We start from the raw sequence: 27138 nt of genomic DNA on the forward strand, positions 1-27138 counted from the left end.
CAGAAGATATATTGTGAATGATGTTACCGTCCTGAATAAGTTAAATGTTGGAAGTGATCACAGAATGGTAAGATGTACACTTGATATAGATGTAGGAAAGGAAAAAACTGACTCGAGTAAATTTAAATAATACAAAGAGTAAATAATACAAAGGTCTTTGAGATAACAGAAAAGGAGAAAAAGCAGTATGTATTGGAAATTAAGAACAAGTTTGAGCTTCTGCAGACTGCTCAGGACCAAATATCGACGAGGAATATTACAACTTTCTGAAAGTGATAAAGCCCAAGAAACCTATAGGGAAGAAGAAAAAAAACAAAGAAGAAAAAATTAGTCAAGAAACACTTGTCATGATGAACCAAAGATGACAAATGAAAAGCAAGAAAAACACTGACAGGGAGAAAATTGAGTTTACTGGATTGTACAAAGCCATTAGAAAGAGACTCAGAGAGGACATAAGAAGATTTAACACAAGAAAAGTAGAACAAGCATTAAGGAAAAACAAAGGATTTAAATCAGCAGCCATGAGCAGTAATACAGAAAGACAAATGATACTGAAACTGAAGAATAGCGATGGTGTAGTTATAAACAGCAGAGAAGGCATAATTCAAATAGTAGAAGACTACTATAGAGAATTATACAAGGAGCAGGGGAATGATGCCAGCACTGGGGAAGATAGGATTGCAAAGTAGCAACACATACGACATATCCGATTTTCTTCCTGATGAGGTAGAACATGCATTGAAGAAAATGAAGAATCAGAAAGCCCCGGCAGAAGATGAAGTTACTGTAGAGTTGTTAAAATTGGGAGGAAGAGACATAACACAAAAACTGGCAAGGCTTTTCACAAAGTGCATTATAAAAGGTTTGACGCCTAAGCAGTGGAATAATGCAATCATAGTTTTGCTGCATAAGAAAGGAGATAAATCAGAAATTGGAAATTATAGACCAATTAGCTTGTTATCCCACATCTACAAGTTGTTCACAAGAGTCATTACTAACAGATTAGAAAGAATACTTGATGAGGAGCAAGCTGGCTTTAGGACAGGAGTCTCAACTATGGATCACCTTCACCTAATTTCACAGCTAATGGAGAAAGCAAATGAATATAAAACACCATTATGCCTGGCATTTGTGGATTATGAAAAGGCATTTGACTCCATACAGCATAAGGCAATGTTTCGGGCACTGGAAAGACAAGGCATTGATACCCCATATATTATAATTTTGAAGAAAATATATGAGAGTGCTACCTCGTTTATTAGACTAGACAAAGACAGTAGGAAATTTAAAATTGAGAAAGGAGTTCGACAAGGAGACACAATATCTCCGAAGCTGTTTACTGCTGCCCTTGAGGAAGCTTTCAGAAAATTAGACTGGTCGCAGAAAGGAGTCAACTTGAACGGAGAGTACCTAAACCATTTACGATTTGCAGATGACATTGTGGTCATAAGCCATGATCCCAAAAAATTAGAGGAAAATCTTAATCAGTTATGCCTGGTTAGTAAGGATTTTGGACTAAAGATGAACATGGCTAAAACAAAAGTAATGATGAACAAGTATGCCCAGAAAGGGAAATAATGATTGAAGGAACAGTAATTGAAAAGGTGGAGTCATATACTTATCTGGGACAAGTTATTAGCTGTAATAATAATAAATGGCTGGAAGTCAAGAGAAGAATAAATTTTGGATGGATATCATTCAGGAAATATAGTCACATACTGAAGAGCAATATCCCAGTTTGTCTGAAACATAAAATAATAAACCAATGTATACTCCTCACCATGACTTATAGAAGTGAAACTTGGGCACTCACCAAAAGAATGGAAGAGAAGCTAAGAACTACACAGCGAAGAATGGAACGAATTATATTGGGAATCAGACTGTTAGATAAGAAGAGAAACACATGGATTAGGCAGCAAACTCAAGTAAAGGACATTCTTATCAAAACTAAAGAACTAAAATGGTCTTGGGCAGGACACATAGCTCGAAGACATGATGACAGATGGACTAAGAAAATAACAGAATGGTATCCAAGAGGAGCTAGAAGAAAACCTGGAAGAAAAAGGCAGAGATGAATAGATGAAATTGAGTTTGTAGGTAGTAAATGGATGGCCAGTGCTCAAAACAGAAGGAACTGTAAAGTTGCTGGAGAGGCCTTCATCCTGCAGTGGATTGAAAATGACTGATGATGACCATTAGTGCGGCTACAGTGATACCAAACAGATGTTATCGTGTGTTGTGTTCGCGCACCAATCAGCACGTCGTTTGCCACGCCTACCTGTTAATCATTATATCGTTCTCGACTTTGCTCCAGACTGATAACACTTACCATCTGTTTACCGAGTGAGCAGCGCTAGAGTGCTGTATCGGCAAACTAATTTTCCATGTAAGTTATCCAATGTTTCTCGTCGTTCTCGTGCAGGCTTTCTTTACCTTCACCGGTTAGGCAAGATAAGGCAGTTTCTGAGAAATCTCTAGCAATGAATGCAAGAAAAGCAGCAAAGACTTATTTACTTATTATATTAACAGTAGAAGGAAGGAGTTGAATGTTGAATCACACTGGTCCACTTGATGACAATGGTTTAACTGTAGATGATCCTGCCTGGGTAGCTGACAAACTGAATAGGTATTTTGCATCTACATTCACACATGAGGATTTCTTTATCAAAGGGAATTCCAGAAGTTCATTAGAATCTAATAGGAAGCTAAATGATTTTGTAATAGCTGAGAGGAAAGTTGAAGAGGAATTGAAGCTCAATGTAAAAAATGTACCTTCAGTGGATGGGATCTATCCAATTATATTAAGTGAGGCAGCAAAGAAGGTAAGCAAACCCTTAGCAAGAATTATGAGTATCTTTTGATTCAGGAGAGGTCTCTTTGGAAGATGTGTGCAAAGGTATCCTCAATTCACAAAGAGGGATCATAGGGTGACACAAGTAATTGCCTGTTAGCTTAACTTCTCTTCCAGGGAAAATAATGGAGTCTCTGGTTAAAAGAAGTAATGTAGGATGATGTATACAGGAATGCATTTATACTGCAGTCACAGCATGGATTTGTTAAGAGGCAATATTGTTTGGCCAATCTGATTGGATATTATAATGCATTAACAAAGGAACTGAATGCAAAAAATAATTTTGATATCATGATTTTGAAAACTTTTGATACTGTTGCACATACAAGACTGCTATACAAATTGGAGCAGTGTGGCATTAAGGGCAAGTTGCTGCTATGGATAAAGGGATGGTCGAGAGAGAGAGAAGACAGAGTGGTAATTAATGGACACTGCTCTTTGTGAACTAATGTTATTAGTTAGTCTCCCAGGGTTCAGTGCCAGGCCCATTCTTGTTTTCTTTATTTATTAATGACATAGATAAAGTTATATCAGGCTTAATGTATAAGTTTGCAGGTGATACAAAGGTTGGCAGGGTGGTTAATGACAGTAATCAAAGTAAATTAATTGCAACAAGATCTAAACAAATTAGGCTGATGAACTAAAACATGGCAATTGAACTTTTGCATTGATAAATGCAAAGTACTGCATATGGGTAGCAGTAATCCCAGATTATTCATACCAATTTTTGTACTATAGTCAGGGCAGTGCAATATGAAAAATACTTGGGGATAATGTGTGTGCGATGCAAGGAGTGTAAGGAGATAAGGCGACAACTCAGCGTTGTTATGGGCCTATATGAGAGCTTGAAGGATAGGGTGGATGCCCTCGAAGGATTACAAGTGAGGGGCCCATCAAGCTCTCAGCTGCCCACACCAATGCCAGAGCTTGCACTTGGTCATCGCGGAACACAGCGGCAACCCCCAAGGCAGAATGCGCTGGTCCCAAAGGAACTAGTAGTTGTTGGTGACTCTATTGTCAGGGAAACGGGAAACATGCTTTGTAAAAAGGATAGGTGGAATAGGACCAGGGTATGTCTGCCAGGGGCAAAAGTTGATGACGTTGTAGAGCGGATATCATCTTTTAAGGGCACAAAAGGTGATATAGTTGTACACGTTGGCACTAATGACATTAAGAGTAGGAGACCGGCGGAATTACTTGACAAGTACAGGTCACTGATGAAAAAAAGCCGTGAATTAGGGTTGAAATTGAAAGTGTCTGCAATTCTGCCCAGACACGATAGGAGGGAGTATATGATGAGAGCCCTGTCAATCAATTCGGCCCTGGAAAGATTGTGCAGGGCTCAAGGGGTAGAATTTTTTTCAGCCTGGTCTGTACTTGTTAACAGGAGAGACTGCTTCTACAGGGATGGGATACACTTAAATAGAAAGGGTGCAAGAATGTTTGCTGATGCTATCGAGGCAATGTTAGGTGGGTCGGAAAACTGCTAGATTGGGGGGATACAAGGACTAATAGATTAACAGTAGCCACTGGCAGAGGTGAAAGTGATTCTTGCACTGCTTCTATTGGAATGAGCCGCAGCCTGGAAAATAAGATGCAGGATATTTCAGAGACTGCTGGGAATCATTGGGGTACAAGTAAACACATGGGTTGTGTTAGGGTAGCTAAGAAAAAGAACAGGTGCATGTATACTTGTGTGTACACCAATGCTAGGAGTTTAGTAAATAAATTTGATGAATTTGAGGTATTGCTCAAAACATCAAAGGCAGATATTGTGGGGATTTCAGAGACGTGGTGTCACACAGATATAAGAAATGCAGAACTGGAATTTGGGGAGTACAATGTCTACAGAAAGGATAGACAGGATAGGAAGGGAGGAGGGGTTATGCTATTAGTTAAAAAACACATAAAATCCAAGGAAGTGAAGCCAGTCGACATCGCTGGACAGTGCAGTGTCGAGTCAGTTTGGTGTGACATAAGCATTGGGAGATCAAAATTGAGAGTAGGAGTGTGCTATAGGCCTAATGACTCTGATGAGTATAATAAGAAACTGTTCGGAGAAATAGAGTGGGCCAGTAAATCAGAGAGTCTTATAATGGGGGATTTTAATTTCCCAGATATTGACTGGAATTTGGGGGCTGGTCACTCACACAGTAGCAAGGCTTTTGTGGATTTATTGGATGATTGTTTTCTACATCAGCATGTTCGGGAGGCAACTAGAGGGAGTAATACTCTTGATTTGATTATCAGTAGTGATTCTTCATGCATTAAGAATCTGCAGATAAATGAACCACTTGGTGGCAGTGATCACAGTGTGCTGAAGTGGGAGTTACTCAAAGAGGTAACTACCATTAGGGGTAAAGGGAAGGGGTATTGCTTTCGTAAAGGCGACTACAATGGACTGAGACAGTATTTAAATTCTATACAGTGGGATCAACTGATGATATTGCCAACAGCAAATTCAAAATGGGAAGCATTCAAAGAACTTATCGTGGAAGCTACTAGGCTTTACATACCAACTAAGAAATATTGTTCAAGGTTTAGGCCTAAATGGTTGTCAGATGAACTAATGAGGCATATGGCAGAGAAGAAAAATGCATGGGATACATACAAATTAACACGTGACACGGACGCCTATGATAGATACAAGTTGATCTGTAACCAAGTTACAAAGGAGGTTAGGCAGGCGAAGGCAGATTACGAGAGATCCTTGGCAAGGGATGCGAAGAAAAACAGCAAAGAGTTCTTTACTTATGTAAACTCTAGAAGGAAGGGGATGAATCAGATTGGTCCACTTGAGATCGATGGGTCAACTGTTGATGACCCTGCTCGGGTAGCTAACAAACTAAATGAATATTTTGCATCGACATTCACACATGAGGAGTTATTCAGCGAGGGGAATGCCAGAGGTGTATTCAACTCTAGCAGTAAGCTAGAGAATCTTGTAATAACTGAGAGCAAAGTGGAGGAGAAATTGTTGAAGATAAACACAAGAAAGGCACCTGGGGTGGATGGGATCTATCCAGTTATATTAAAGGAGGCAGCAAAGGAGGTAAGCAAACCCTTAGCCATAATTATGAGAGCTTCCTTGGACTCAGGGGAGGTACCCATTGACTGGAGATGTGCAAATGTGACCCCAATTCACAAAGGGGGATCAAAGGCTGACACAAGTAATTATAGACCTGTGAGTTTAACTTCTGTTCCCGGAAAATTAATGGAGGCACTGGTGAAAGAAGCACTGCAGGATCATCTAGACAAGACTTCAGTTATAGCTAGGACACAGCATGGTTTTGTTAAGGGGAAGTCTTGCCTGACCAATTTGATTGGATACTATGATGCAGTCACAAAAGAACTGGATGCAGGGAATAACTTTGATATTATATACTTGGATCTTAGAAAGGCTTTTGATACTGTTGCACATGGAAGACTGCTGCACAAATTGGAGCAGTGTGGCATTGGAGGCAAGTTGCTGCTATGGATAAAGGGGTGGTTGAGGGGGAGAAGACAGAGAGTGGTAATCAATGGACACTGCTCATCGTGGACTAATGTTATTAGTGGAGTCCCTCAGGGTTCAGTATTGGGGCCTTTATTGTTTTCTGTATTTATAAATGATATTGATGATGGTATATCAGGCTTAATGTCCAAGTTTGCAGACGATACGAAGGTTGGCAGGGTTGTCAAGGACACTACTGACACTATGCTGCTGCAACAGGATTTGGAAAGGTTGAGCAGATGGGCTTCGAGGTGGCAAATGAAGTTTAACATTGACAAATGTAAAGTACTACATATGGGAAACAGCAACCCCAGAGCAACGTATCAACTCTGTGGTACTACACTGACAGTGGTAGAGAATGAAAGGGACCTGGGGGTGGTGGTGCAGGCAGATATGAAGTTCTCTGAGCAGTGCAGACGAGCTGCAAGAGTAGCTCATGGTGTATTGTCAATGATATATAGGAATTTTTCTAGCAGGGATAAGGAGGTGATTATTCCCTTGTATAAGGCAATGGTCAGGCCACACCTAGAGTACTGTATACAGGCCTGGAGGCCTCATTTCAGGAAGGATGTAGAGCTGCTGGAACGAGTACAGAGAAGGGCAACTAGATTGGTGAATGGGACAAAGGGGTTCTCTTACGAAGAAAGGCTTAAGTTTTGCAAATTACAGTGTCTGGAAACTAGGCACCAGCGGGGTGATCTGATAGAGGTGTACAAAGCCTTGAATGGTTTGAGCATGCTCAATGCTGATGGGATTCTTCCTCTAGCTCAGAAAAATCACCTGAGAGGGCATAAATTCAAATTGAGGAAAGACAGATGTAGGATAGATGTGCGGAAATTTGCCTTTAGCCAGCGGGTGGTTGGTGGGTGGAACAGACTTCCATCCCTTGTCGTGGAAGTTGATAGCCTAAATAAGTTTAAGGCTCAGCTGGACAGGTATTTCGAACGAACAGAGGGGTGAAGTGGAAGTGGTTATTTTTATTTATTTATGTTACTTTTTTTTTTTTTTTTTTTTTTTTTTTTTGGCTGATGCTGCATAAGCTTGCTTTCTTGCATCAAATGCCTCTACTAATGCTAATGCTAATAATTGTTCAGTCACATATTAAGTTCTCTAAACAATGCAGAGAAACTGCTAGGATAGCTCACACAGTTTTGTTTATGATATAACATACAGGAACGTTTCTAGCAAAGACAAGGAAGTGATTATCCCATCATACAAGGCACTGGTTAGGCTGCATCTTGAGTATGGGTCTGGAGGCCTCATTCCAAAAATGATGTATATCCATTGCAGAGAAGGGCCATGAGATTGATAAATAGAATAAAAGGGTAGCCTTACCAAAGGCAGGCTTCATTTTGCAAATTGCAGCCTCTTGAGACTAGGAACCTGCAAGGTGATCTGATCAAGGTTTTTAAAGCTTTGAATTGATTGAGCAAACTCAATTCTGATGGTATTTTTCCTCTTAGTCAGACTACAGACATGCAGAAGCATAAATTCAGATTGAGGAAGGATGGTTTCAGGATAGATGTGAGGAAGTTTTGTCTTCAGCCAACAGGTGGTTGACCATTGGAACAAACTTCCATCTGGTGTTGTGGAGGTAAGCTGTTTGAATAAATAAATTCAAGGAAAAACTAGGCAGATTATTGGAGGGATGGACAAGTGATTGGAAGAGTTTTTGGTTAATGCTTTATACACTTTCTTCTTTGCATTGTATGCCACTATTAATAATAATAATAATAACAGCAAGTACAGTAATATATATTATTATTATTATTATTATTATTATATCTGTTTTGTATTGTATTGTATTGTATTGTATTGTTATTATTAATAATAATAATAATAATTATATAATTAATAATAATATTTATTATTATTAATTAGGGGCATGGTTGGCCCAGTGGATATGATGCCAGACCACCAGTATCATGGATCTGGGTTCAAATCCCACCACAGGGGGAAAAAATTGCAGGCAGAGGGAGGAAAATCGCATGTCTCTACATCAGACCTGCCTTCAACTCTGCCTCAGCTGTCGCTTCAACCCTAAGGTTGAAGCGACAGCTGAGGCAGAGACTAGTGTCATCTAGTGTCACTCCCATAACTCCCACCCACCACTGGATGCCAAAGCTAAAACAGCTCCACCTCCATAGCTGGATGAAGATGACAACTAGAAATATTGAACGTAGTGCATAGACCATGATGCAAGATGAAGTCACTTGTGTTCAGGCCTTAGGCAGAAGGGTCAGTTTGAAAAGTCTGAGACAGTCTTCCACAGACAACAGTGGGGTGAGTGGCATTAAAGACAGACATGACAGTGTACAGGACAAAACTACACACCAAGTGATTGGAACAGTACCCGACTGTTTCAGGTCACCCAACAGTGAATAGCAGACCAGAGACGGACCATCATCAAGAACAACCTGATAGCTCCTGCAATCTTGGGAAAAATCAAGCAGGATGTGAGCGACACACTACAATGGAATAGACACAATGGAACCAGAACTGGACGAGGAACAGCAAGTACAAGAACTAAAACACGAAGGAGCCAAAATTTGAAACAGACAAGATCGCAATATCTAGAAGAAGAGTGGAAGAAAGCCCTAGCAATATTCGAGGAAATGGATCCCACAAAGACCCACATCATACCGAAGCAGAGAACCAGCAGAATCTTCTGACAAGTCACGGATCACTTCAATTGGTGAATAATACCGGATTATCTCAATAACAACAAATAACACTAGACACCATCTACACATCTATTTACTGTCGCTGTAGCAGTTATCAGGACAAACAGACCCCTCGACGTGGGCACCTGTACGTGGTGAGGGGACCTCCCAGTGATGCTGCTGGTTTTTCCAGATTAGCATCACTGGGATCTAACGCCCATACCTTGGTTCCAGGGTTACATTGTTGGAATCCGGCGTGTGCAGCCGTGCGCCACAACCCGTGGAATTTGGAAAGGGGTATCCTGGTGGTTGAGGGGCCCAGCCTTAATACATCACTTTGGCCCCTGCTTCGACAAGACTGGTGGTCGTGGACCGGCCCAACTGGGATCAGTCGGTGGGTGGTTCTTACTGCTAGGGTCAACTGCGTTCCAATAAGTCTCCCTCCCTTTGGTCCTGGGATGGGATCAAGGCTTATTGGAAATGTGGGTATGGTGCCCCTAAGCTAACTTGACGTCCCATTCGTGTACGCAGTACCTGCTAGTTCACGAGTGGGCGTCCCCTCGTAGGGCTCCATGGTGGGTGAGGTACTTAGGGCATCTGAAATTTTTATCTTACTCCTATAAGTAATTTAAATCCTTCTTCTGGGGCCCCAACAAGGCCCCTACCTAATCGAGACGATGACATTGAAAACACCTCTGCAAAAAGAGCCAGGACTCAGGATACACCACCACCATCAGTGACACTGCTTTTCCTCATTCTCCATTCCACTGGAGAGCAGTCAATTGGAAAGATGTCACCTTTCTTTATCCAGAAAGGATTAGAAGGGTTGGCAGGTTCACCAAAATCCATTAAATGACTGCGTTCTGGCGACCTTTTGGTTGAAGCTTCCAGCACAAAACAAGCTGAAAAAAATTTTGAACTCTACATCCATAGGGGGAATACCTATCACCGTAACCCCCCACAAAACTCTGAATTCTTCGTGAAGTGTTATATCAGAGTGGGACCTTCATGTTTCTGAAGAAGAGATCTGCTATGAATTAAAAGACCAAGGAGTGACAGCTGTCAAGAGAATATCGATATGGAAGGATGGGAATCTCATCCCTACCCAAGTTCTTATCCCCACGTTTAACACCCCACGGCCTCCAAGTTCCATCAAGGCAGGCTGTCTAAACTGCCCAGTGAGGATTTATATCCCAAACCCACTGCGGTGTTTTAGATGCTAAAAATATGGCCACTCACAAACATCTTGTCATGGTAACCCTGCCTGTGCTCGATGTGGTGTTAAAGACCACGAGAGCAAGGGATGTTCAGCTCCAAAACTGACCTGTTTCAACTGCCAAGGAGAGCACCCCGCCTACTCTAGAGCATTACAGCGGTGGAAGGGTGAAAAAGAAATCCAAAAACTGAAAACAGAGCTGAATATCTCCTACCCAGAGGCCAGAAAATGTATCCAACCAATAAATAGCAGGAAACCTTCATATGGCCAGAAGGTTTCTGCTAAGTGCACTATCGGGACACAAACTGAGATGACTATACCACCAAGAGAGTCATTCACTCAGATTGCACGCTATTTATTGAGTTCACAAAAGCCCACCAAAAAAACACAATCAGCTGCCACTTCTATATCCATACCTCCTAGTGCTCCACCACTACCAAAAGCAAGTGGTAAAGAAAAGCTAAAAAGTTCGGAAGAGCCACTCGCAACACCAGAAACAATGGATGTAGAGAATAAGGAGGTACCGGATGAATCAGTCTTGGAACTCTTTGTGGAGGAAGAAATGGACGTGGGACAGCATCCATTCTTCTCCAAAAAAGATAAATCCAAGACTGACAAAAGTAAGCCCTCAGCACTTCGGAAGCCGTCTGATGGGCCCACCAAGCCAAAATAATGGCTAAATTCCTACAATGGAATTGTCGTGGTTTCTGGCAAAATACTGATGACATCAAGGCCCTCCTGCAAAAGCACGAGCCAGTTTGCTTTTGCTTGCAGGAGACTTATCTAAAGGCAAATGATGATCCCACTATGCATAACATCACCATTTTTCGTAAGGATAGAATTGCGGATGGTCCTGCTCATGGAGGAGTAGCTATTCTTGTGGGCAACCAGACCCCAGTTCAGCCCTTGCTAGTTACAACCAGCATAGAGGCTGTTGCAATTCGCCTTACAGTGGGATTTTTATTAACCGTGTGCTCTATTTATTTGCCACCTGGGACTGACATCTCCCAGGAAGACCTTGATGATCTTGTAACGCAGTTGCCTCCCCCTTTTTTACTTCTCGGGGATTTTAATGGATATAACACCCTGTGGGGTAGTGCTAACATTAATGGAAGGGGACGAGTCATAGAGCATATGCTCAATGACAATGACCTTTCCCTTCTAAATACTGGAACAAACACCTTCTTCCACATGCCTACCCATACTTTTTCTGCCATTGATCTCTCTATATGCTCCTCTTCTCTACTCCCTTCACTCACCTGGGAAGTGGAGGAGAACCCATACGGAAGTGATCACTTCCCTGTGTTAACCTCGTTACACAGTGGGAGACCATGTCTTCCTTTCAGGTTACCACGGTGGAAGACTGATCAGGCTGACTGGACTGCCTTCCAACATCAGGCAAATTTTGACCTCAGTACCGTCCGTCAGGAGCCTATCAATGATGCAGTAACGTACATCACAGAAATTATCGTCCAAGCAGCTGTGAATGCTGTTTCAAAAACATCTGCCTGATTTCCATTTCCAAAACCTTGGTGGAATTCACAATGCACAGCAGCAAAAAAGGCTCAAAACAAAGCGTGGGGGATATTCCGCCGATATCCTACCACGACCAATGCCTTTAAATGCATACGTGCCAAAGCACGCTATATCTGCCGTCAGAGTCAAAAGGAATCATGGATCCGTTTTACTTCATCAATTACTCAGTCCACTAGTACTAAGTTGGTCTGGGATAAAATCCGGAAAATTAAGGGAAAATATACATCCCACCCTTCTTCAATCCTAGATTATAATGGATGCAGTATTGCAGATCCAACTGCAATAGCCAATTCTCTTGGGGAAACATTCTCTAACATCTCTGCAACATCTTCATATTCCCCAGAGTTCCTGGTCCTGAAATATAAAATCAAAAAACAGGCACTTAATTTTAAGTTTAAGAGCCTTTATCCCTACAACGGGGCATTTACTATACAGGAACTGAAAAGAGCCCTCACTCTTTCCAAAGCAAGTGCTGTTGAAATGATTAAGCATCTTTCACCAAAATCTATGGATTATCTGCTCCTTCTATATAACAGAATCTTTATTGAAGGGCAGTTTCCGGATTCTTGGCGCAAGGCAACCGTTCTTGCCTTTGCTAAGCCAGGAAAGGATCCAAAAGTCACTAGAAATTATCGTCCTATTGCTCTGACTAGCTGTCTGTGCAAAATACTGGAGAGAATGGTTAATTTTTGTTTAATCTGGTATTTAGAATCAAATGACCTTCTCTCCAACATCCAGTGCGGCTTCCGAAGGAACCGGTCCACTTCGGACCATCTTATTAGACTGGAAACATCCATCCGGGATGCTTTCTAAAACGTGAACGTTTGGTGTCTGTATTCTTTGACATGGAGAAAGCGTATGACACAACTTGGAGATTTGGCTTCTTAAAAGATTTGCATAGCCTTGGTCTTAGAGGGCAGCTCCCCATTTTTATTAAAAACTTTTTAGCCAATCGATCTTTCCAAGTTTGTGTGGGATTCTCACTCTCTCGTTCCTTCAGTCAAGAGGAGGGAGTACCACAAGGATCAGTATTGAGTGTCACGATTTTTGCCATCAAAGTTAATTCCATCACAGAACAACTTCCTCCAACTGTAAACAGTGCCCTCTATGTTGATGACTTTAGCATATTTTGTCAGTTATGCAACATGAGGGTTATTGAAAGACAACTGCAAAAAGGTATTGATCGCCTTAATTCCTGGGCACTTGCTAATGGCTTCAGGTTCTTGCCGGAAAAGACCGTTTGCGCACACTTTTGTCGCAAGCGTAATCTTCATCCTGAACCTGAATTAAGGCTTGGGCAAAATGCTATTCCAGTAGCGGTGGACACAAAATTCTTGGGACTTGTATTTGATAAAAAGCTGACCTTTCTGGATCACATCCGTCGACTCCGCACAAAGTGCACAAGAGGCCTGAATATTCTGCGCTCTCTTTCCTCTACATCTTGGGGTGCGGATCGATGCACCCTACTAAGCATCTACCATGCACTTGTACGATCCAGACTAGATTACGGGTCCCTGGTATACAATTCGGCCAGAGACAGTGTACTTCGATGGCTGGATCCTGTCCATCATCAGGCTCTCCATATCGCTACTGGAGCATTTCGAACATCTGTCCAGAGCTTATACATCAAAACAAACGAACCACCCTTATCGCTTCGACATAAGCAGTTGTCTCTAAAGTACGCTTTAAAACTGAAATCCCTGCCAGACCATCTTATGTGGCCATTTGTTTTTGAGCCACGATGGGAAAATTTGTACAACACCCCGTAAGACTGCCAATCGTCCTTTTGGTATTTGTCTCCAAGAGCTACTCAAAGAACTTAATATCAAGGTAGACAAGGTTGCCCAAACACCAAAGCAACCCCTTCCACCCTGGCATGCTCATGTCCTGGCATGTGACCTGTCCCTTAGAAATTGGGGAAAGTCGGACACTCCATCTGTCTACCTGCAGCTTTATTCAGCACACAGAGCCGAACATTCTGACTTCGCGCCAGTTTACACAGATGGTTTGAAGTCAGAATCATATGTGGAATCTGCTGCTGTCTTTACAGACACCACTACATCGGAGCAGATTCCCTCTGAATGCAGCATATTTACTGCAGAGCTGCATGCTATAGAGTTAGCCTTGGATCACATTAGTAAATGCCAATACTAACGGTTCATTTTACATTCCGACTCTCTCAGCGTGTTACAGGCTTTAATATCTGTGAGATGTAATTCTCATCCGGTTCTGTCTTGTATTCAGCAGAAGATTCACTTTCTCCATGAATGTGAATATGATATATTAACCCCGGGGGCTCACATCTGGTGAGTATGGGCTTGGCACACCCAGGGTCCTGAGCTGGATATCATCATTCTTCTCTTTCTTGGTGATTCCCTTCTACTTTTGTCTCTCTCTCTCAGGGTAATTTGGGAATTTTTTTTTTTTTTTTGGCTGATGCAGCATAAGCCTCAGGCTTCCTTGCACCATATAGCTAATACTAATAATAATAATAATAATAATAATATCCGCTTCTGCTGGATTCCCAGCCACATTGGGATTATAGGAAATGATTTGGCTGACACCGCAGCCAAATCAGCAATTCCCAATAATAATCGCTGCTTGTCAGTCCCCTATACAGACTACAGGCAAATAATACACCAGAAGATACACTCCCAGTGGCAGGATTCGTGGAATAGACAGACTGCGAATAAATTATATCGTATAAAGCCTGTAATTGAACCGTGGCAGTCTAGTCTGTGCAGGAATCGTAAGGAGGAAGTTGTTCTTGCCCGGACCCACATAGGACATAGTCATTTGACCCATTCGTTTTTGCTGAGGACTGATGACCCTCCTATGTGTGAGTCCTATGGCACAATTTCATCCATCAGACACATTTTAATTGACTGTCCAGATTTTAGCAATATCTGTTTTACCGCTTTTAATCATCTGACTGAGCCATATACACTCAGTCGGATTTTATCCAACAGTGACAATGTGTCTGCTGTTTTTAGCTATTTTAAATCAATAAAGGTTTTTACTTGTATTTTAAATTTATATGTTATTGTTATTTCTTTATTGATTTATTTTTTTATATATTTGTTATTATATATCTGGACATGGTGGCCTAACTAAGCCACTGAGAGGTTAAATTTTTATATATTACCTGGTCGTGGCGCATTATAGCCTTAGTTGCTAATGCACCAATAAAATCCAAAGCAGGACAAACAGAAGGGAAAACAGAACAATATAACCCAAAGACAAGAAACCACCAGCCTGGGAAAGAAGGTTACAGCAGATGAGATGAGTGTGGATTAGCCAACTGACCCGGTACCAACAGGGTAACAGAAGTAGGAAGCTGATCAGAAAAGTGAAGTCTGTCCTTAAGAAACATAATATCCACAACAAACATGAGATCTATAATTAGATGATTGAAGAATACCTTGATACCCTGAAGCAGAAACACCTGGCACTCTGCAGAAGACTTTGCCATTACAGGGAGAGTGTTCAGAGGAAAACAGACAACAGGATATTTGATGAAAACTAGAGATTTCTACAGGAAAATCTGACAAGAGGAAGATAATGGACCTTGCCAACTAGAAGGCATTTGTGCAGTTCTGGGGCATTGTGCAACCTGTGGAGCAGCGAAGTTAGTCATAATGGCCATGCCCCCTTGGATAGATCTTGAAAGGAAGAAAACCAAGAATGTACAAGAGATGACAGAAGGGAAGATTTGGGAGGAAGTACGAGAGTTAATCAGGAAATCCCACAACTGGTGAACCCAAAGAATAGATAACATCCTTAACTACTGGTACAATTGATTCTGCTGCACACACAGGCTAATAGCAGAGCACTTCACCCTGGTAATAATGCACCCTGTCATATTCCCCGAGTCTCTGACTCAATGGATCACCTATCTGAAGGCTAAGGACAAAGACACTACAAAGCTGACAAAGTACAGAACAATCACCTGTCTTTCACCAATGTATAAGTTCCTGACCAGCTGCATAATTGAGATGTCAGACCACTTGAAGAGCCAGAACATCACGGCCGGCCGAGTGGCAAAAAGGATGAATGCAAATGAGCAAAGGATGCAAAGAGCAATTGACCATCGATGCTGCAGTTATGGAGCAAGCCAACAAGAAGCACCGCAACTTGTACACAGCCTACATCAACTACCACAAGGCTTTCAGCTCTGCCCCCAAAGCTGTCTGATAGAGGCACTGAAGATCTACAAAGTAAACCTGACACTGATACACTTCCTAGAAGCAACTGTGACAAAATGGAGGACCACCATCAATGTCGAGAACATCACGACCAGACTGATACCCATCAGAAGAGGAATCTTCCAGAGAGATGCCCTGAGCCCACTATGGTTCTGTCTAGCACTCAACCCACTGTCCACCATGCTTGGCAACAGCAAGTACAGATATTCTCTAAAAGAAGGGAGGAAGAACCTGTAAACCCTTTCTCACCTAACGTACATGGAGGACATTGAACTATGCTGTGACTGAGAATCAACTCTAACAGCTACTCTGGGTCACCGAAGAGTTTAGCACTGACATCAGGATGTAATTTTGCCTAGACAAATGCAAAACCCATGTTAATTATATTAAGGTCATCTAGTAGGACTAAACTACCAGCTGAAAACCTGTGAAGAGATTGAAGTCATGACAAAGGAAGAGACATATATATATATATATATATAATAATAATACTACGGATAATATAAAAAATCCAACAATAATACCATCAGGGACCTAAGACAACGCAAAAAAAAAAAAAAAAAAAAAATATTATCGCTTTTTACCTACAATCCAGATGACGTCAACTGGGGCCAACCACCCAGAATGAAGGCAAAAAACGACAAGGTTCTCTGTTTCTGTGATGATCAATATATGCTAAGTAAATTAAATCTAAACCAGTATAGGCCGAAAATATTGGAAACTAAGGTAAGAAATATATATATATAGGTAAAATATAAATATAAGCATATATTAATCATCGTTGACCCGTTTTTTATATTATCCGTAGTATTATTATTATATACATTATGGGTGCACTGCATGATTGCTTGCAACTGCTTTGACTCATAAATATTACATTTACTGTCGTTTTAACTTCCTTTTTTATCAATAATTATAATTATAATTATATATATATATATATATCTGGAGATGATGCAGGCCACCAGTTATAACACAAGAAGATCAAGGCCCACCTGACTGAGAAATACCATCAGAGACTGAGAACCATGTTAAATGGAACATGGTCACAGCCATAAACACTTATGCAGTTCCAGTACTAACGTACTCCTTCAAGAACCTAGATTCAGCCAACATCAAGCTGAAGGAGATTATGAGATTGAACAGGATAATGATGACCAAGAGCCGCCAACACTACCCAAAGTCAGCCATCAAAAGACTGAAGATAGCCTGCAAAAAGGAGGGAGGGGATTGACCAGAAGCGGCCCCAGGTCTCTCAGTGTCCTGTGCGAGACTTTTTGGTACGCCCTCTGTCCTAAAATTTATAGCAAATCAGTGAATTTTCAGGGTATTTTGTGCCCCCTAAATTTTGGCACCCTGTTCAGGGGAACTGCTCGATCATGCCTGGGATTGACTTACCTCACTGAAGAGAAGGTGATTAAGAACCTGTAGGATTACTTCCAGGGAAAACAGCCAATCTATCAAACCATAAGAAAGATAGATAAATGGCATACAACACTCAATAAGCAGACCAGTCTCACACTAACAGAAGAAACAAATACAGAAAGTTGGGTGAAGAAGGCACCTCATGGCAGGCACAAAGACCTCCATCAAGACTACACAGAGAAGATGGCTTCCGACACTGGGCTCACTAAAAGAAAGTGCTTCCCTGAGTCTGAAGGATTCATGTTTGCTATCCAAGATCAGGTAATCGACACTAGGAACTTCAGAAAATACTTTGCCAAGGATCCCAGAGTAGCAGATGAGACATGTATGTCGTCAATGCCACCTGGATCCAGAAACAATGCAGCCCATCACCACAGGATGATCATCCAGACAGAGTACACTCATAGACATGGCCAGATAATACATTAGAAGCTAGTTCAAAAATACCAGCTGATCAAAGAAAGTTTACTGTATTACGAGCACGAGCCTCAGGCCATACTAGAGATCTCTACTCACATACTATACTGAGACCATGGCATGGCTTTTCACTTTAGGGGCAGTGACTGTATATGCATTTTATCCAAAGATTGTAGCAGCTCTGTGAGAAATAATCAAGGTACTGTAGCAGTTGAATTTATCTGTGTGCATGATTTACTTATGCCATCTAAATTTTGCTTATAAAAAATAAGCAATATAAGCATAAGCTACAAAAGTTGGAACAACACTTATTAGCAACATGATTGTCAAAGAGCAATCTACAGGCGCCTCCATAGCCAGGTGGGCAGGAGCAGCAGTGCGTAGCACACGCTTCGTTAGACTGGGGTTCGAGCCCATGAGCCACCAAATATGGAGGATGCGGAAAGGTCAGGGAATGATCACCGCATATCCCCGGAGCAACATGGCCTTAGTTGCTAATGCTCCTAAAAAAAAAAAAAAAAAGCAATCTACATTGGGGAATTCCTACTTTGCTTGGTAATTTGATGTTGCTTTTCTGAAAGTTGAGAATGCTGATTTTAAGCATCTTCTTTATCAGATTTAAGACAATGCCCAAGAAACAATAGAAATTCAATAATAACAATAAAAGAGGTAAGTTTTTGGACCTAATCACATGTTGTTTAGAAATGATCTTCTGCTTATTGTGTAATGTGTATGATGTGCACCTGATCTGGTCTGTGAGAAAAAATTTTCCTGACATCTTGAAAGAAACTTTTCCAAAAATTTTAAAATGGTAGTATTACTGATATTAGCCTGCATAACATCATACTTCTGGGATCTGTCTTCTTGGTCACAGGTACAACCAAATTTCTTGGTTAACTTGGAGGTATTTCAGATTGTTGGTGACAGCTATAGAGATTAGTTAGACAGCTTTTATTAATAAAGACTCTTGTATATAAACAGGAAAGGGGAATTCTACCCACTTGATCAATGGATGGTGTGTGTGTGTGTGTGTGTGTGCGCACGCACACACACGCATACTGAGCGTCTATAAAGTCCTTATACACTTTAAAACTGCAATAACTTAAGTTCTATATGAGATAAAAATAATCAGTAAAATACATTGGAAAGGTAAAAGGTAATTTATTCTAGTTTTTATATACAAAAAGAACTTTACTCTTTTGGCATTTTGTTTTTTAATTTTTTCAGAGAATCTACTCTAAAAGAGATGGCTTCAATTGAAGAGAAAGTGAACTGTGTTCTCTGAATAGAGCATAAGTCCATATCAGTGGTTGTAGGAAAATTTATAACATGTTATGCAAAGGATGCACCGCTTAGAAATTCAATTTCAAACTGGATGAAGAAGTTTAAAGAGACTAGTTCCATTAATGATAAGATGCAAACTGGAAGGCCTGGATTAAGCAGGGAAGTTGTGGCTTATGTTGAGGAAGCTCTTCAGCAAAGTCCACAAAAATCACTAATGGACAATTTCTGGAAATTGATCTTAAAGTGACAGTGCACAAAACTTTTAGAGTGAAATTGTACAAGTGACCTTACAAGATTAAAGTACATCAGATGTTGCTGGAAGAGGACTACCATGCATTATCTGTTTAGCAATTATAGTGATGAAGCAACATTTCACATTAGTGGCAAGGTTAATCACTATAATTGCCATATCTGGAGGACACAGACCACAAGAAGTCTGGGAACCAAAGGATTCCCCTAAAGTTAATGTTTAGTATGCCTCGGGGAAAACACAATTTATCCCTTATTTTTTAAAGAAATAGTGGTTAATGGTGATAGTTGGTTTGCAGTGCTACAGAATTTTTTTTTTTTATTCCTGAACTAAGACAATTAAGAATTGAAGCCAATATAGTTTTTCAGCAAGATAGAGGGCACTTTGCTACTTCACTTGGAATGTTCAACAATTTTTAAACAAAGCATTCCCAAACAGATGGATTTGCAGAGGTTGGCCAGTTGCTTGTCCAGCCCACTCACCTGATTTTTTTTTGGAATTGGACTTTTTTCTTGGGTAATGTTAAAAATGTGGTTTACTCCTCAAAATCTCACTTTTTAAATGATCTTTGTACCAGGATCACAAATGCAATTAATGCAATAACTGAAGCCCAACTGGGAAATGTATAGAATCTTTGTACCAGGATCACAAATGCAATTAATGCAATAACTGAAGCCCAACTGGGAAATGTATGGAATTGAAAATCATACACTTTGTTTTATTAATGATGGAGATTATGTTTAATTCTTAACAATTTTATGATTAAGTACCCTAAAACAAGAATAAATTACTGTTTAAATGCATTTTACAGATTGGCCTTTATCTCAAATAGAACTTAAGTTACTGCAGTTTTAAAGTGCTCAAGGAATTTATGAATTATATATATAAAACCCTTGAAGTTCCTTTAAAAATTGGATTATTTTTAAATTTCCATTATTTTTGTACAAAATCCCACCCTTTCATGAAGAAGGATGGTACTTCTTGGCAAACTGCCTGACATAAATAACTTTTTTTTTTTTTTCAATTTGTTTATTATTTTCATCCTTAGAAAATAAGAACTAATATTTTTAGTTTTATGCCTCTATCAAGAAAATGTTTTATGCCTGTCTCTCTGCAATTAATTGTTTCCATACAGATAATGTCATTATATATTTTTCTTCTCCTTAAATTTAGTTAAAAGATGCTAATTTTCTTAAATTTAAACTTTTTTTTTTTCCCACAAAAGGGTGGTGATGACTTCTTGGGTAATGTGTTCATCAGTCCTATTGTTCAGTTGAATCCAATGACTTCCGCACCTCCTAAACTCCTGTGGTATCAGCTGCATATTGGGGACACATGTGCAGGAGAACTTTTGGCATCATGTGAACTATTTTTGGTAAGTATTTTCATAATTTTCTTAAAAGAAAATGATGTAAGAGATAAAAGGGATAGCTCCAGTTTTAAATATCAAATTTAAACTAATTGCACATAATTTTAATACTGCAACAGATTTTCTGTTGCAGTAGAACCCACTGAGCTCAAAAGAGGTTAAAAAAATAAATAAATAAAACGTCACTGGCCTAAGTCCCTTTTTAGGGACTAGAACCAGCGATTATATTTTAAGTTATTTATGATGTATATTTCCTTTCTAACAACACTGTTTTTAATTTAATCCTCTTTTTCTTCCATACAACTGTTTTCTAAATATTATGTTTAATTTACTTTGGCTTTGCGCTTTGCTTGATTTTGGCACTCTCCAACTTTAATTCATAGTTTATACTGGCTGTCAGAATTACTGCTTTGTGCCTCCTGATGTTAGTCTCCTACTGTATTTTATATTTTCAACATTTATTTTTTAAATGTTTTATAAATTATTTTTTGATTTTGTGTGTATGTATATACTACTACAACTCCTAAAACACATGTGATTTATACCTTCTTGTTTTTTGTTAGTGTACTTATTTATACATTCAAAATTCCTTATTTTATGTAATTTGTTTTGATTTTTCAACTTTTATTTAACAGATGTCATTATTAGTAAAACAGTCATTTATCTATCTGGAGGCAGGAGAGTATTATTACTGGAAAAAAGTAATAATTAATCATAGCAAAAATATTAAAAACATTCCAAGAATTATGGCACACTACCATCATTTTTAGAATGTTGAGAAATAACAATATTCCAAAATTCTGAAAATTCATAAATAATGTTGAAAAGTAAAAGTCTGGAATTCATAACTAAAAGCAAATGCTTTTGAGCTGAGCTATAAATCGGAACAAAACTCAATTTCATCGAAAGTTTGTTCTACGTAAATAAACTAATCTCAATCCAAACAAAAAAGAAACAAGAAGTCATCACCACCCTTTTGTGGGAAAAAAAAAAATGTGTATTAAACTATAAAAAAAAATAAAATAATCATTGATGCTAATAGCCCAGATTTCAGCTAGTGTGCTGACAGACTCGAGCAGTTCATTTCATGTGCCTTTTACTTTTATACCACTCATATATTTACTGATTAAGAATGAATGCCTATTTGTTTGTTTGGAGATTTATTAAGTGCATTGGCATCTGCAGCCATAGTGCACCAGCCATATTTGTAATATGGCATGTTGGGTGCTGTACCATAATGCTTATGTGTTACAGTACTTAGGGTATTGTTGAATGTTTACATGCATTATATTCAGTGAAGGTGTTAATCAGATGGCCTAGCAGATACAGGCAGCTTTGACACAGTAAATCACAAAAATAGTTTACATTTTTTGCTTGTGAACATAGTAATCTTAAGTGATATTAAGTAAGCTCTCATTCTTAATAATGCACTGCACTTTCATAAACTGTGAGGTTCGATATTCTGTTTTGGAGTCAGAGCAGATGGATGATATTCTGTTGGCAAATATGATACCCCAGACTGTATATCACTTCAAATATCAATCTGTTCTCTAAGTAGTAATCCATGTGTGTAAATTGAGTTAAGTTTATCCTTTATTCTAGATCAGTGGAGAGCAACCCACTGATTTGTAAAAAATTACAAATTACTCTCTAGAGAAAACTATTTTTGTTTGTTGAAAATAAAATCATATAAGTAAAAATTCTTCCTCTGATACATGAATCAGTAGTTATCAAGGATGAACCAGCAGCACTTCAGGGCTATTGCTTTGGAGACAGTGCATCCAACTAACAGTGCTGTACCTAGACCTGTAGGCCCTGGGTGAAATATTCATTTTGGGCCCCCTCGCAAAAGAAAATTTGCAAAATTGAAAAAAAAAAAAAAAAAGAAACACCCAAAAATTATTCAAATCATAATTATTTATTTAAACTTTAACAACTAGTACATTATTTATATAAACTTAAGTTTCCACATCATTACGTTATGATATTTACTTGGTACATCTTGTTCTCTTGACATAATGGCCAATCCATTAATTCTTTCTTGGCCATCTGTTGCTCGTGAACATATTTTAATCATTTTCAGTCTTGAAAAATTCCTCTCTCCAGATGCAACCATAATTGGCAATGTTAATAATATCCGAAGAGAAATGGTGATGTTGGAATATAATTCAATTAATAAATAAATAATTAAACTAACAAATAAATGTCAATTTATTTATTAGTTTAATTAAGCAACCAATTTTTTTTTTCCTTTTAAAACATGTTGCAAAGAATGGATTTCTTGACACAACTTTCTGGCATTGATGTCGCTGTTTCCACCTTTGCCAGTGAGAATTCCTTCAAGGTGTTGACATTTCATTTCTATTGCACTTTGAAATAAATTCATGAAGTTCTCTGATTTTAGAATAAGATAAAGCCAAAGGTATTTAATTCATCTGATCAGATCTTTCTTTTAACTAATAGTTTCTGGATAGCTACATTGATCATTATATTAAATTCCGTTTCAGACCTTTTGGTTGAATCGAGAGAGAGAGAGAGAGAGAGAGAGAGAGAGAGAGAGAGAGAGAGAGAGAGAGAGAGAGAGAGAGAGAGAGAGAGAGAGAGAGAGAGAGAGAGAGAGATCATCTGAAGTTTCATAGGTAAACTAGTGCTTTTTTCTAGAAACTATCACTTCTGGTAACACTGATGGTACTTCCAACTTGGTTGCGATGTTTATAGCTTTATCCATGCACAATTTAAATCCTGATGTTCTAAATTCATTTAGATGACTAAGAGCATCTTCTATCAATATAATTGCACTACTTTGCATGGCTTTACTTTATATTTATAATATTCAAATGTTCCATACCAAACAACTACACTTTTAATAAATTTAAAAGAAGTAATTGCTGTTAACAAACCTTTTATTTCAGGTGCAATTTTGCATCTTTTCCTTTGGCCTGTTACTTTTTCATTTAATGCAGTCTTGTAACTGATATTGTTACATTCAGAGCAAAGCAAACAGTTTTAATTGTGAACTGCAGTATTGTGTGTTTTTGTTGCATTAAAACTAGGTTAAAATAATAAAAATAGGCAAATATTAATTTCTTTTAACATCAGATTATAAAATAAATAAATAAATTTACTTTAATATAAATATTGAAATTTTTTTGTATAATTAAAGTATTATATTAAGAAACAACCTTTTTTTTTATTATATTTAAAAAAATTAAAATATCATTGAATTCAGAGGTCCCCTACATTCTCAGGCCCCAGGCAGCTGCCTGTACCTAGATACAGCACTGCCAGCCAATGAGCTGAGTTGCTTTGAATTTGCAGTGAAGCAACAAAGGCATCATGATGCAGCAGCATATAGTGCCTATACAATTGCATGTATTCTATGGTAACAAACAGTTGCCTGTTTTTCAAAATGAAAACCCAGATTTTCTGTGAAGTAGAAATGTTATATAACCCACGCCCAATATCAACTAAATTGACTACACCATGAAAAAAAGGCCCCCCCCCTCCATCTCAAATGGGTTTGAACTCTGGGAATGATAGGTATACTGGGTAGAAGTTTTTTTTTTTTTTTTTTCATGAACATTTTTCTTTAAGTTTCTTTGTCTCTCACAAGTGGGTAGTTGTCAAGGGAATTTCAGCAGTTGGTCACAGTAACACTGTTATCTCAAGTTTTTGAGGTCAAGTGTTTCACTTATTTCTTGGCCCATGTCATCAGAGAAACAGGAAGTTTAGATTTTTAAAATATGTTACTGCTGCACATTTCAGAAAAAAGCATCCAATACGTTCAGCTGAAATTATCACATGCTATAATTCCTGATAAAAGCTTTATGTAATGTGCAATTTTAAAAATTGCAGTCGAGCAGGGTTTCAGCTTTTTAAAGTAGATTTCATGCAAAAAAAGGACTCGTCATTGTCCTACATGATGATTCACCCTCCTCCTCCCCCCTCCTTTCAAGAAAATTATAAAAATCACTGCTAATCATGTGGTAATCTATTGTTTTAAATTCTGAGAGGGAAGAAGGCTGAACCCAACTTGCCCAGGAAGTATATAAAACCAGTGGCAACCCTAATTTGCATTAGGGTTTTTTTTTTAAACAAAAAAAAAACCCTGTATATATATTTCCATTTCATAAATAAGAATTCTGTTTGATCGTACTAGGCTGAAGATGTGGAATTACCCTTTGTTCCACCAAAACGTGGAGATGTGTACATTGTTCCTCCAGCCATTAGGCCTCAACTCCAGCTGATGGCAATAGAGGTGAGTTTATTATCAGTTAATAACAAATAATATCTTTTTTTATATTCTCTCTCTCTTTGATTCATTGCTTTTTAAGTTGTGCATATCAGATAAATGTATTTATGTTCAGCTAAATTTAAACAGCTAATTAGGAGGCAGTACAATAACTTTTAGTTCACTTACGTTAACTTGTGTTTAACTGTATGTGATTTAAGAAAATACCTGTAGTATATTTGGACAGTTGTTTAAAATTAGCACTATCTGTTTTGTGAAAGCATATGCTAAAATGCTTCCTAGTTTTTTCTCTTACTTTCACTCTTAGCCGGTTACTGGCTTCCATTGCATGACAAAATTGCTACTTTTCCCCTCGCACTGTACTTTGGTCAATTTAATTTCTTAATCCTAGTTTGTTATGCATTTGGTTTGGTTTTTTCCAGCAGCATTTGCCACACCACTTGGAAGGCTGATTTAAGTTGTTGCCAGTCATACTTGGAAGGCTGATTTAAGTTGTTGCCAGTCATGCAAAACAAGTAAAATTTACTCCATACAGTCATTCTGACAATAAAAATATGTAATTTAATTCTTGAAACAGATTCATTCAATTATTTGTGTACAGGTATTCAGGATACGGGGGTGTTAATTTAGACATTGTGAATTCAGTTTTTATGTAGTATACACAATATGGCATAATAATTTAATATATGTAAAGTAAAATAAATCATATTTACAAATTCACATTTCTCTTAAAACAGATTGTTCTAGAAAGCCTATAGAGAAATTAAAAGCATGATGCTTTATTTCATTACAGATAAAGAAAAATCATTTTGATAAAAATCAATGTATTATTAATATAAAGATCAATAAATTCTGGTTAATTTAGAAAGTATCTTTATTTGAGACTGTAGTCACAGAACTGCGTAAGTCATTTATTTTTTTTTAGCATTAGCAGTTTAAAATGATGAAAGAAAGCAAGCTTATGCAACATCAGCCACACACACACAAAAAAAAAAAAAAAAAAGCACCTCCCATATCGCCTGCCCATCCCCTCCAATCATTTGTCTAGTTCTTCCTTGAAAAACTCAAATTCAAACTACCAACTTCCACAACAACAAATGGAAGTTTATTCCAGCAGTCAAGCACCTTGCTGCCTTGAAGGAAACCTCCACACATCTGTCCTGCGACCATTCTTCCTCAACTTGAATTTAAGCTATTCATGTGTTTTGTCTGAGGAAGAATCTCATCAGCATTGATGAGATTCTGAGGGGCCCCTCTTATTACAAATCCCCAAGCCAGGACTGGAAACTGAAGTCTAGTTCATAAACAGAATGACAGAAAAGTGTCAACACTCCTGGAGAGTAGAAATAGATCATCTCAGAAACTGCTTTCTAAAAAAAAACTAAAATCCAATCCAGACAGAAATCATTACCCATGGCATGGCAACTGTCCAACATGTGAGATTACCCAACAGTACAGAAACTACTAGAGCCCAATTATTCCTCCCCAGACAATCCTTCAACTACTAACCCCCTATTGATTGGGTAACCAACACAGAACAACAATCTCTCTACTTTCTTCTTACCTGGAGACTATCGGCCCACCTGTCATTTGGCTTAGCTACAGAGACAGGGATTTTTCTCCCCATAACCACATCCTGAACAAATTCCAGTTGGCCCAAAGGGGAGGATCAGAGGGTGACACAAGTAATTACAAACCTGTTAGTTTATCTTCTATTCCAGGAAAAATAATCGGATCACTGGTTGAAGAAGTAAGCCAGGACCATCTAGACAGGAGTGCAGTTATACTTCAGTCACAGGATTGCATTAGCATTAGTAGAGGCAAATGATACAAGAAAGCAAGCTTATGCAGCATCAGCCAAAAAAAAAAAAAAAAAAAAAAAAAACAACCCTTCCACTTCACCCCTCCATTCGTTCGAAATACCTGTCCAGCTGAGCCTTAAATTTATTCCACAACAAGGGATGGAAGTCTGTTCCACCAACCAACTACTCGCTGGCTAAAGGCAAATTTCCGCACATCTATTCTACATCTGTTTTCCTCAATTTGAATTTATGTCCTCTCAGGTGATTATTCTGAACAAGTGGAAGAATCCCTCTGCCAGGGGCAAAGGTTGATGACATTGTAGAGCGAATATCTTCTTTTAAGGGCACAAAAGGTGATATAGTTGTACACGTTGG

General features: G+C 38.8%; 1 protein-coding gene across 1 annotated transcript in view; it reads left to right on the forward strand.

Moving 5' to 3' along the window:
* The window catches only part of LOC150078290 (myoferlin-like), a 452265-nt gene that overhangs the window by 191454 nt on the left and 233673 nt on the right, over positions 1 to 27138 (forward strand). The window contains exons 34-35 of the mRNA XM_090384525.1: positions 20566 to 20715; positions 24869 to 24967. Coding sequence (XP_090240651.1) covers positions 20566 to 20715; positions 24869 to 24967 — 249 coding nt within the window. The remainder of the gene's footprint in view (positions 1 to 20565; positions 20716 to 24868; positions 24968 to 27138) is intronic.

Source organism: Mastigoproctus giganteus, chromosome 11 (assembly GCF_048544385.1).
Source record: "Mastigoproctus giganteus isolate SK-2022 chromosome 11, ASM4854438v1, whole genome shotgun sequence".
NCBI lineage: Eukaryota > Metazoa > Arthropoda > Arachnida > Uropygi > Thelyphonidae > Mastigoproctus > Mastigoproctus giganteus.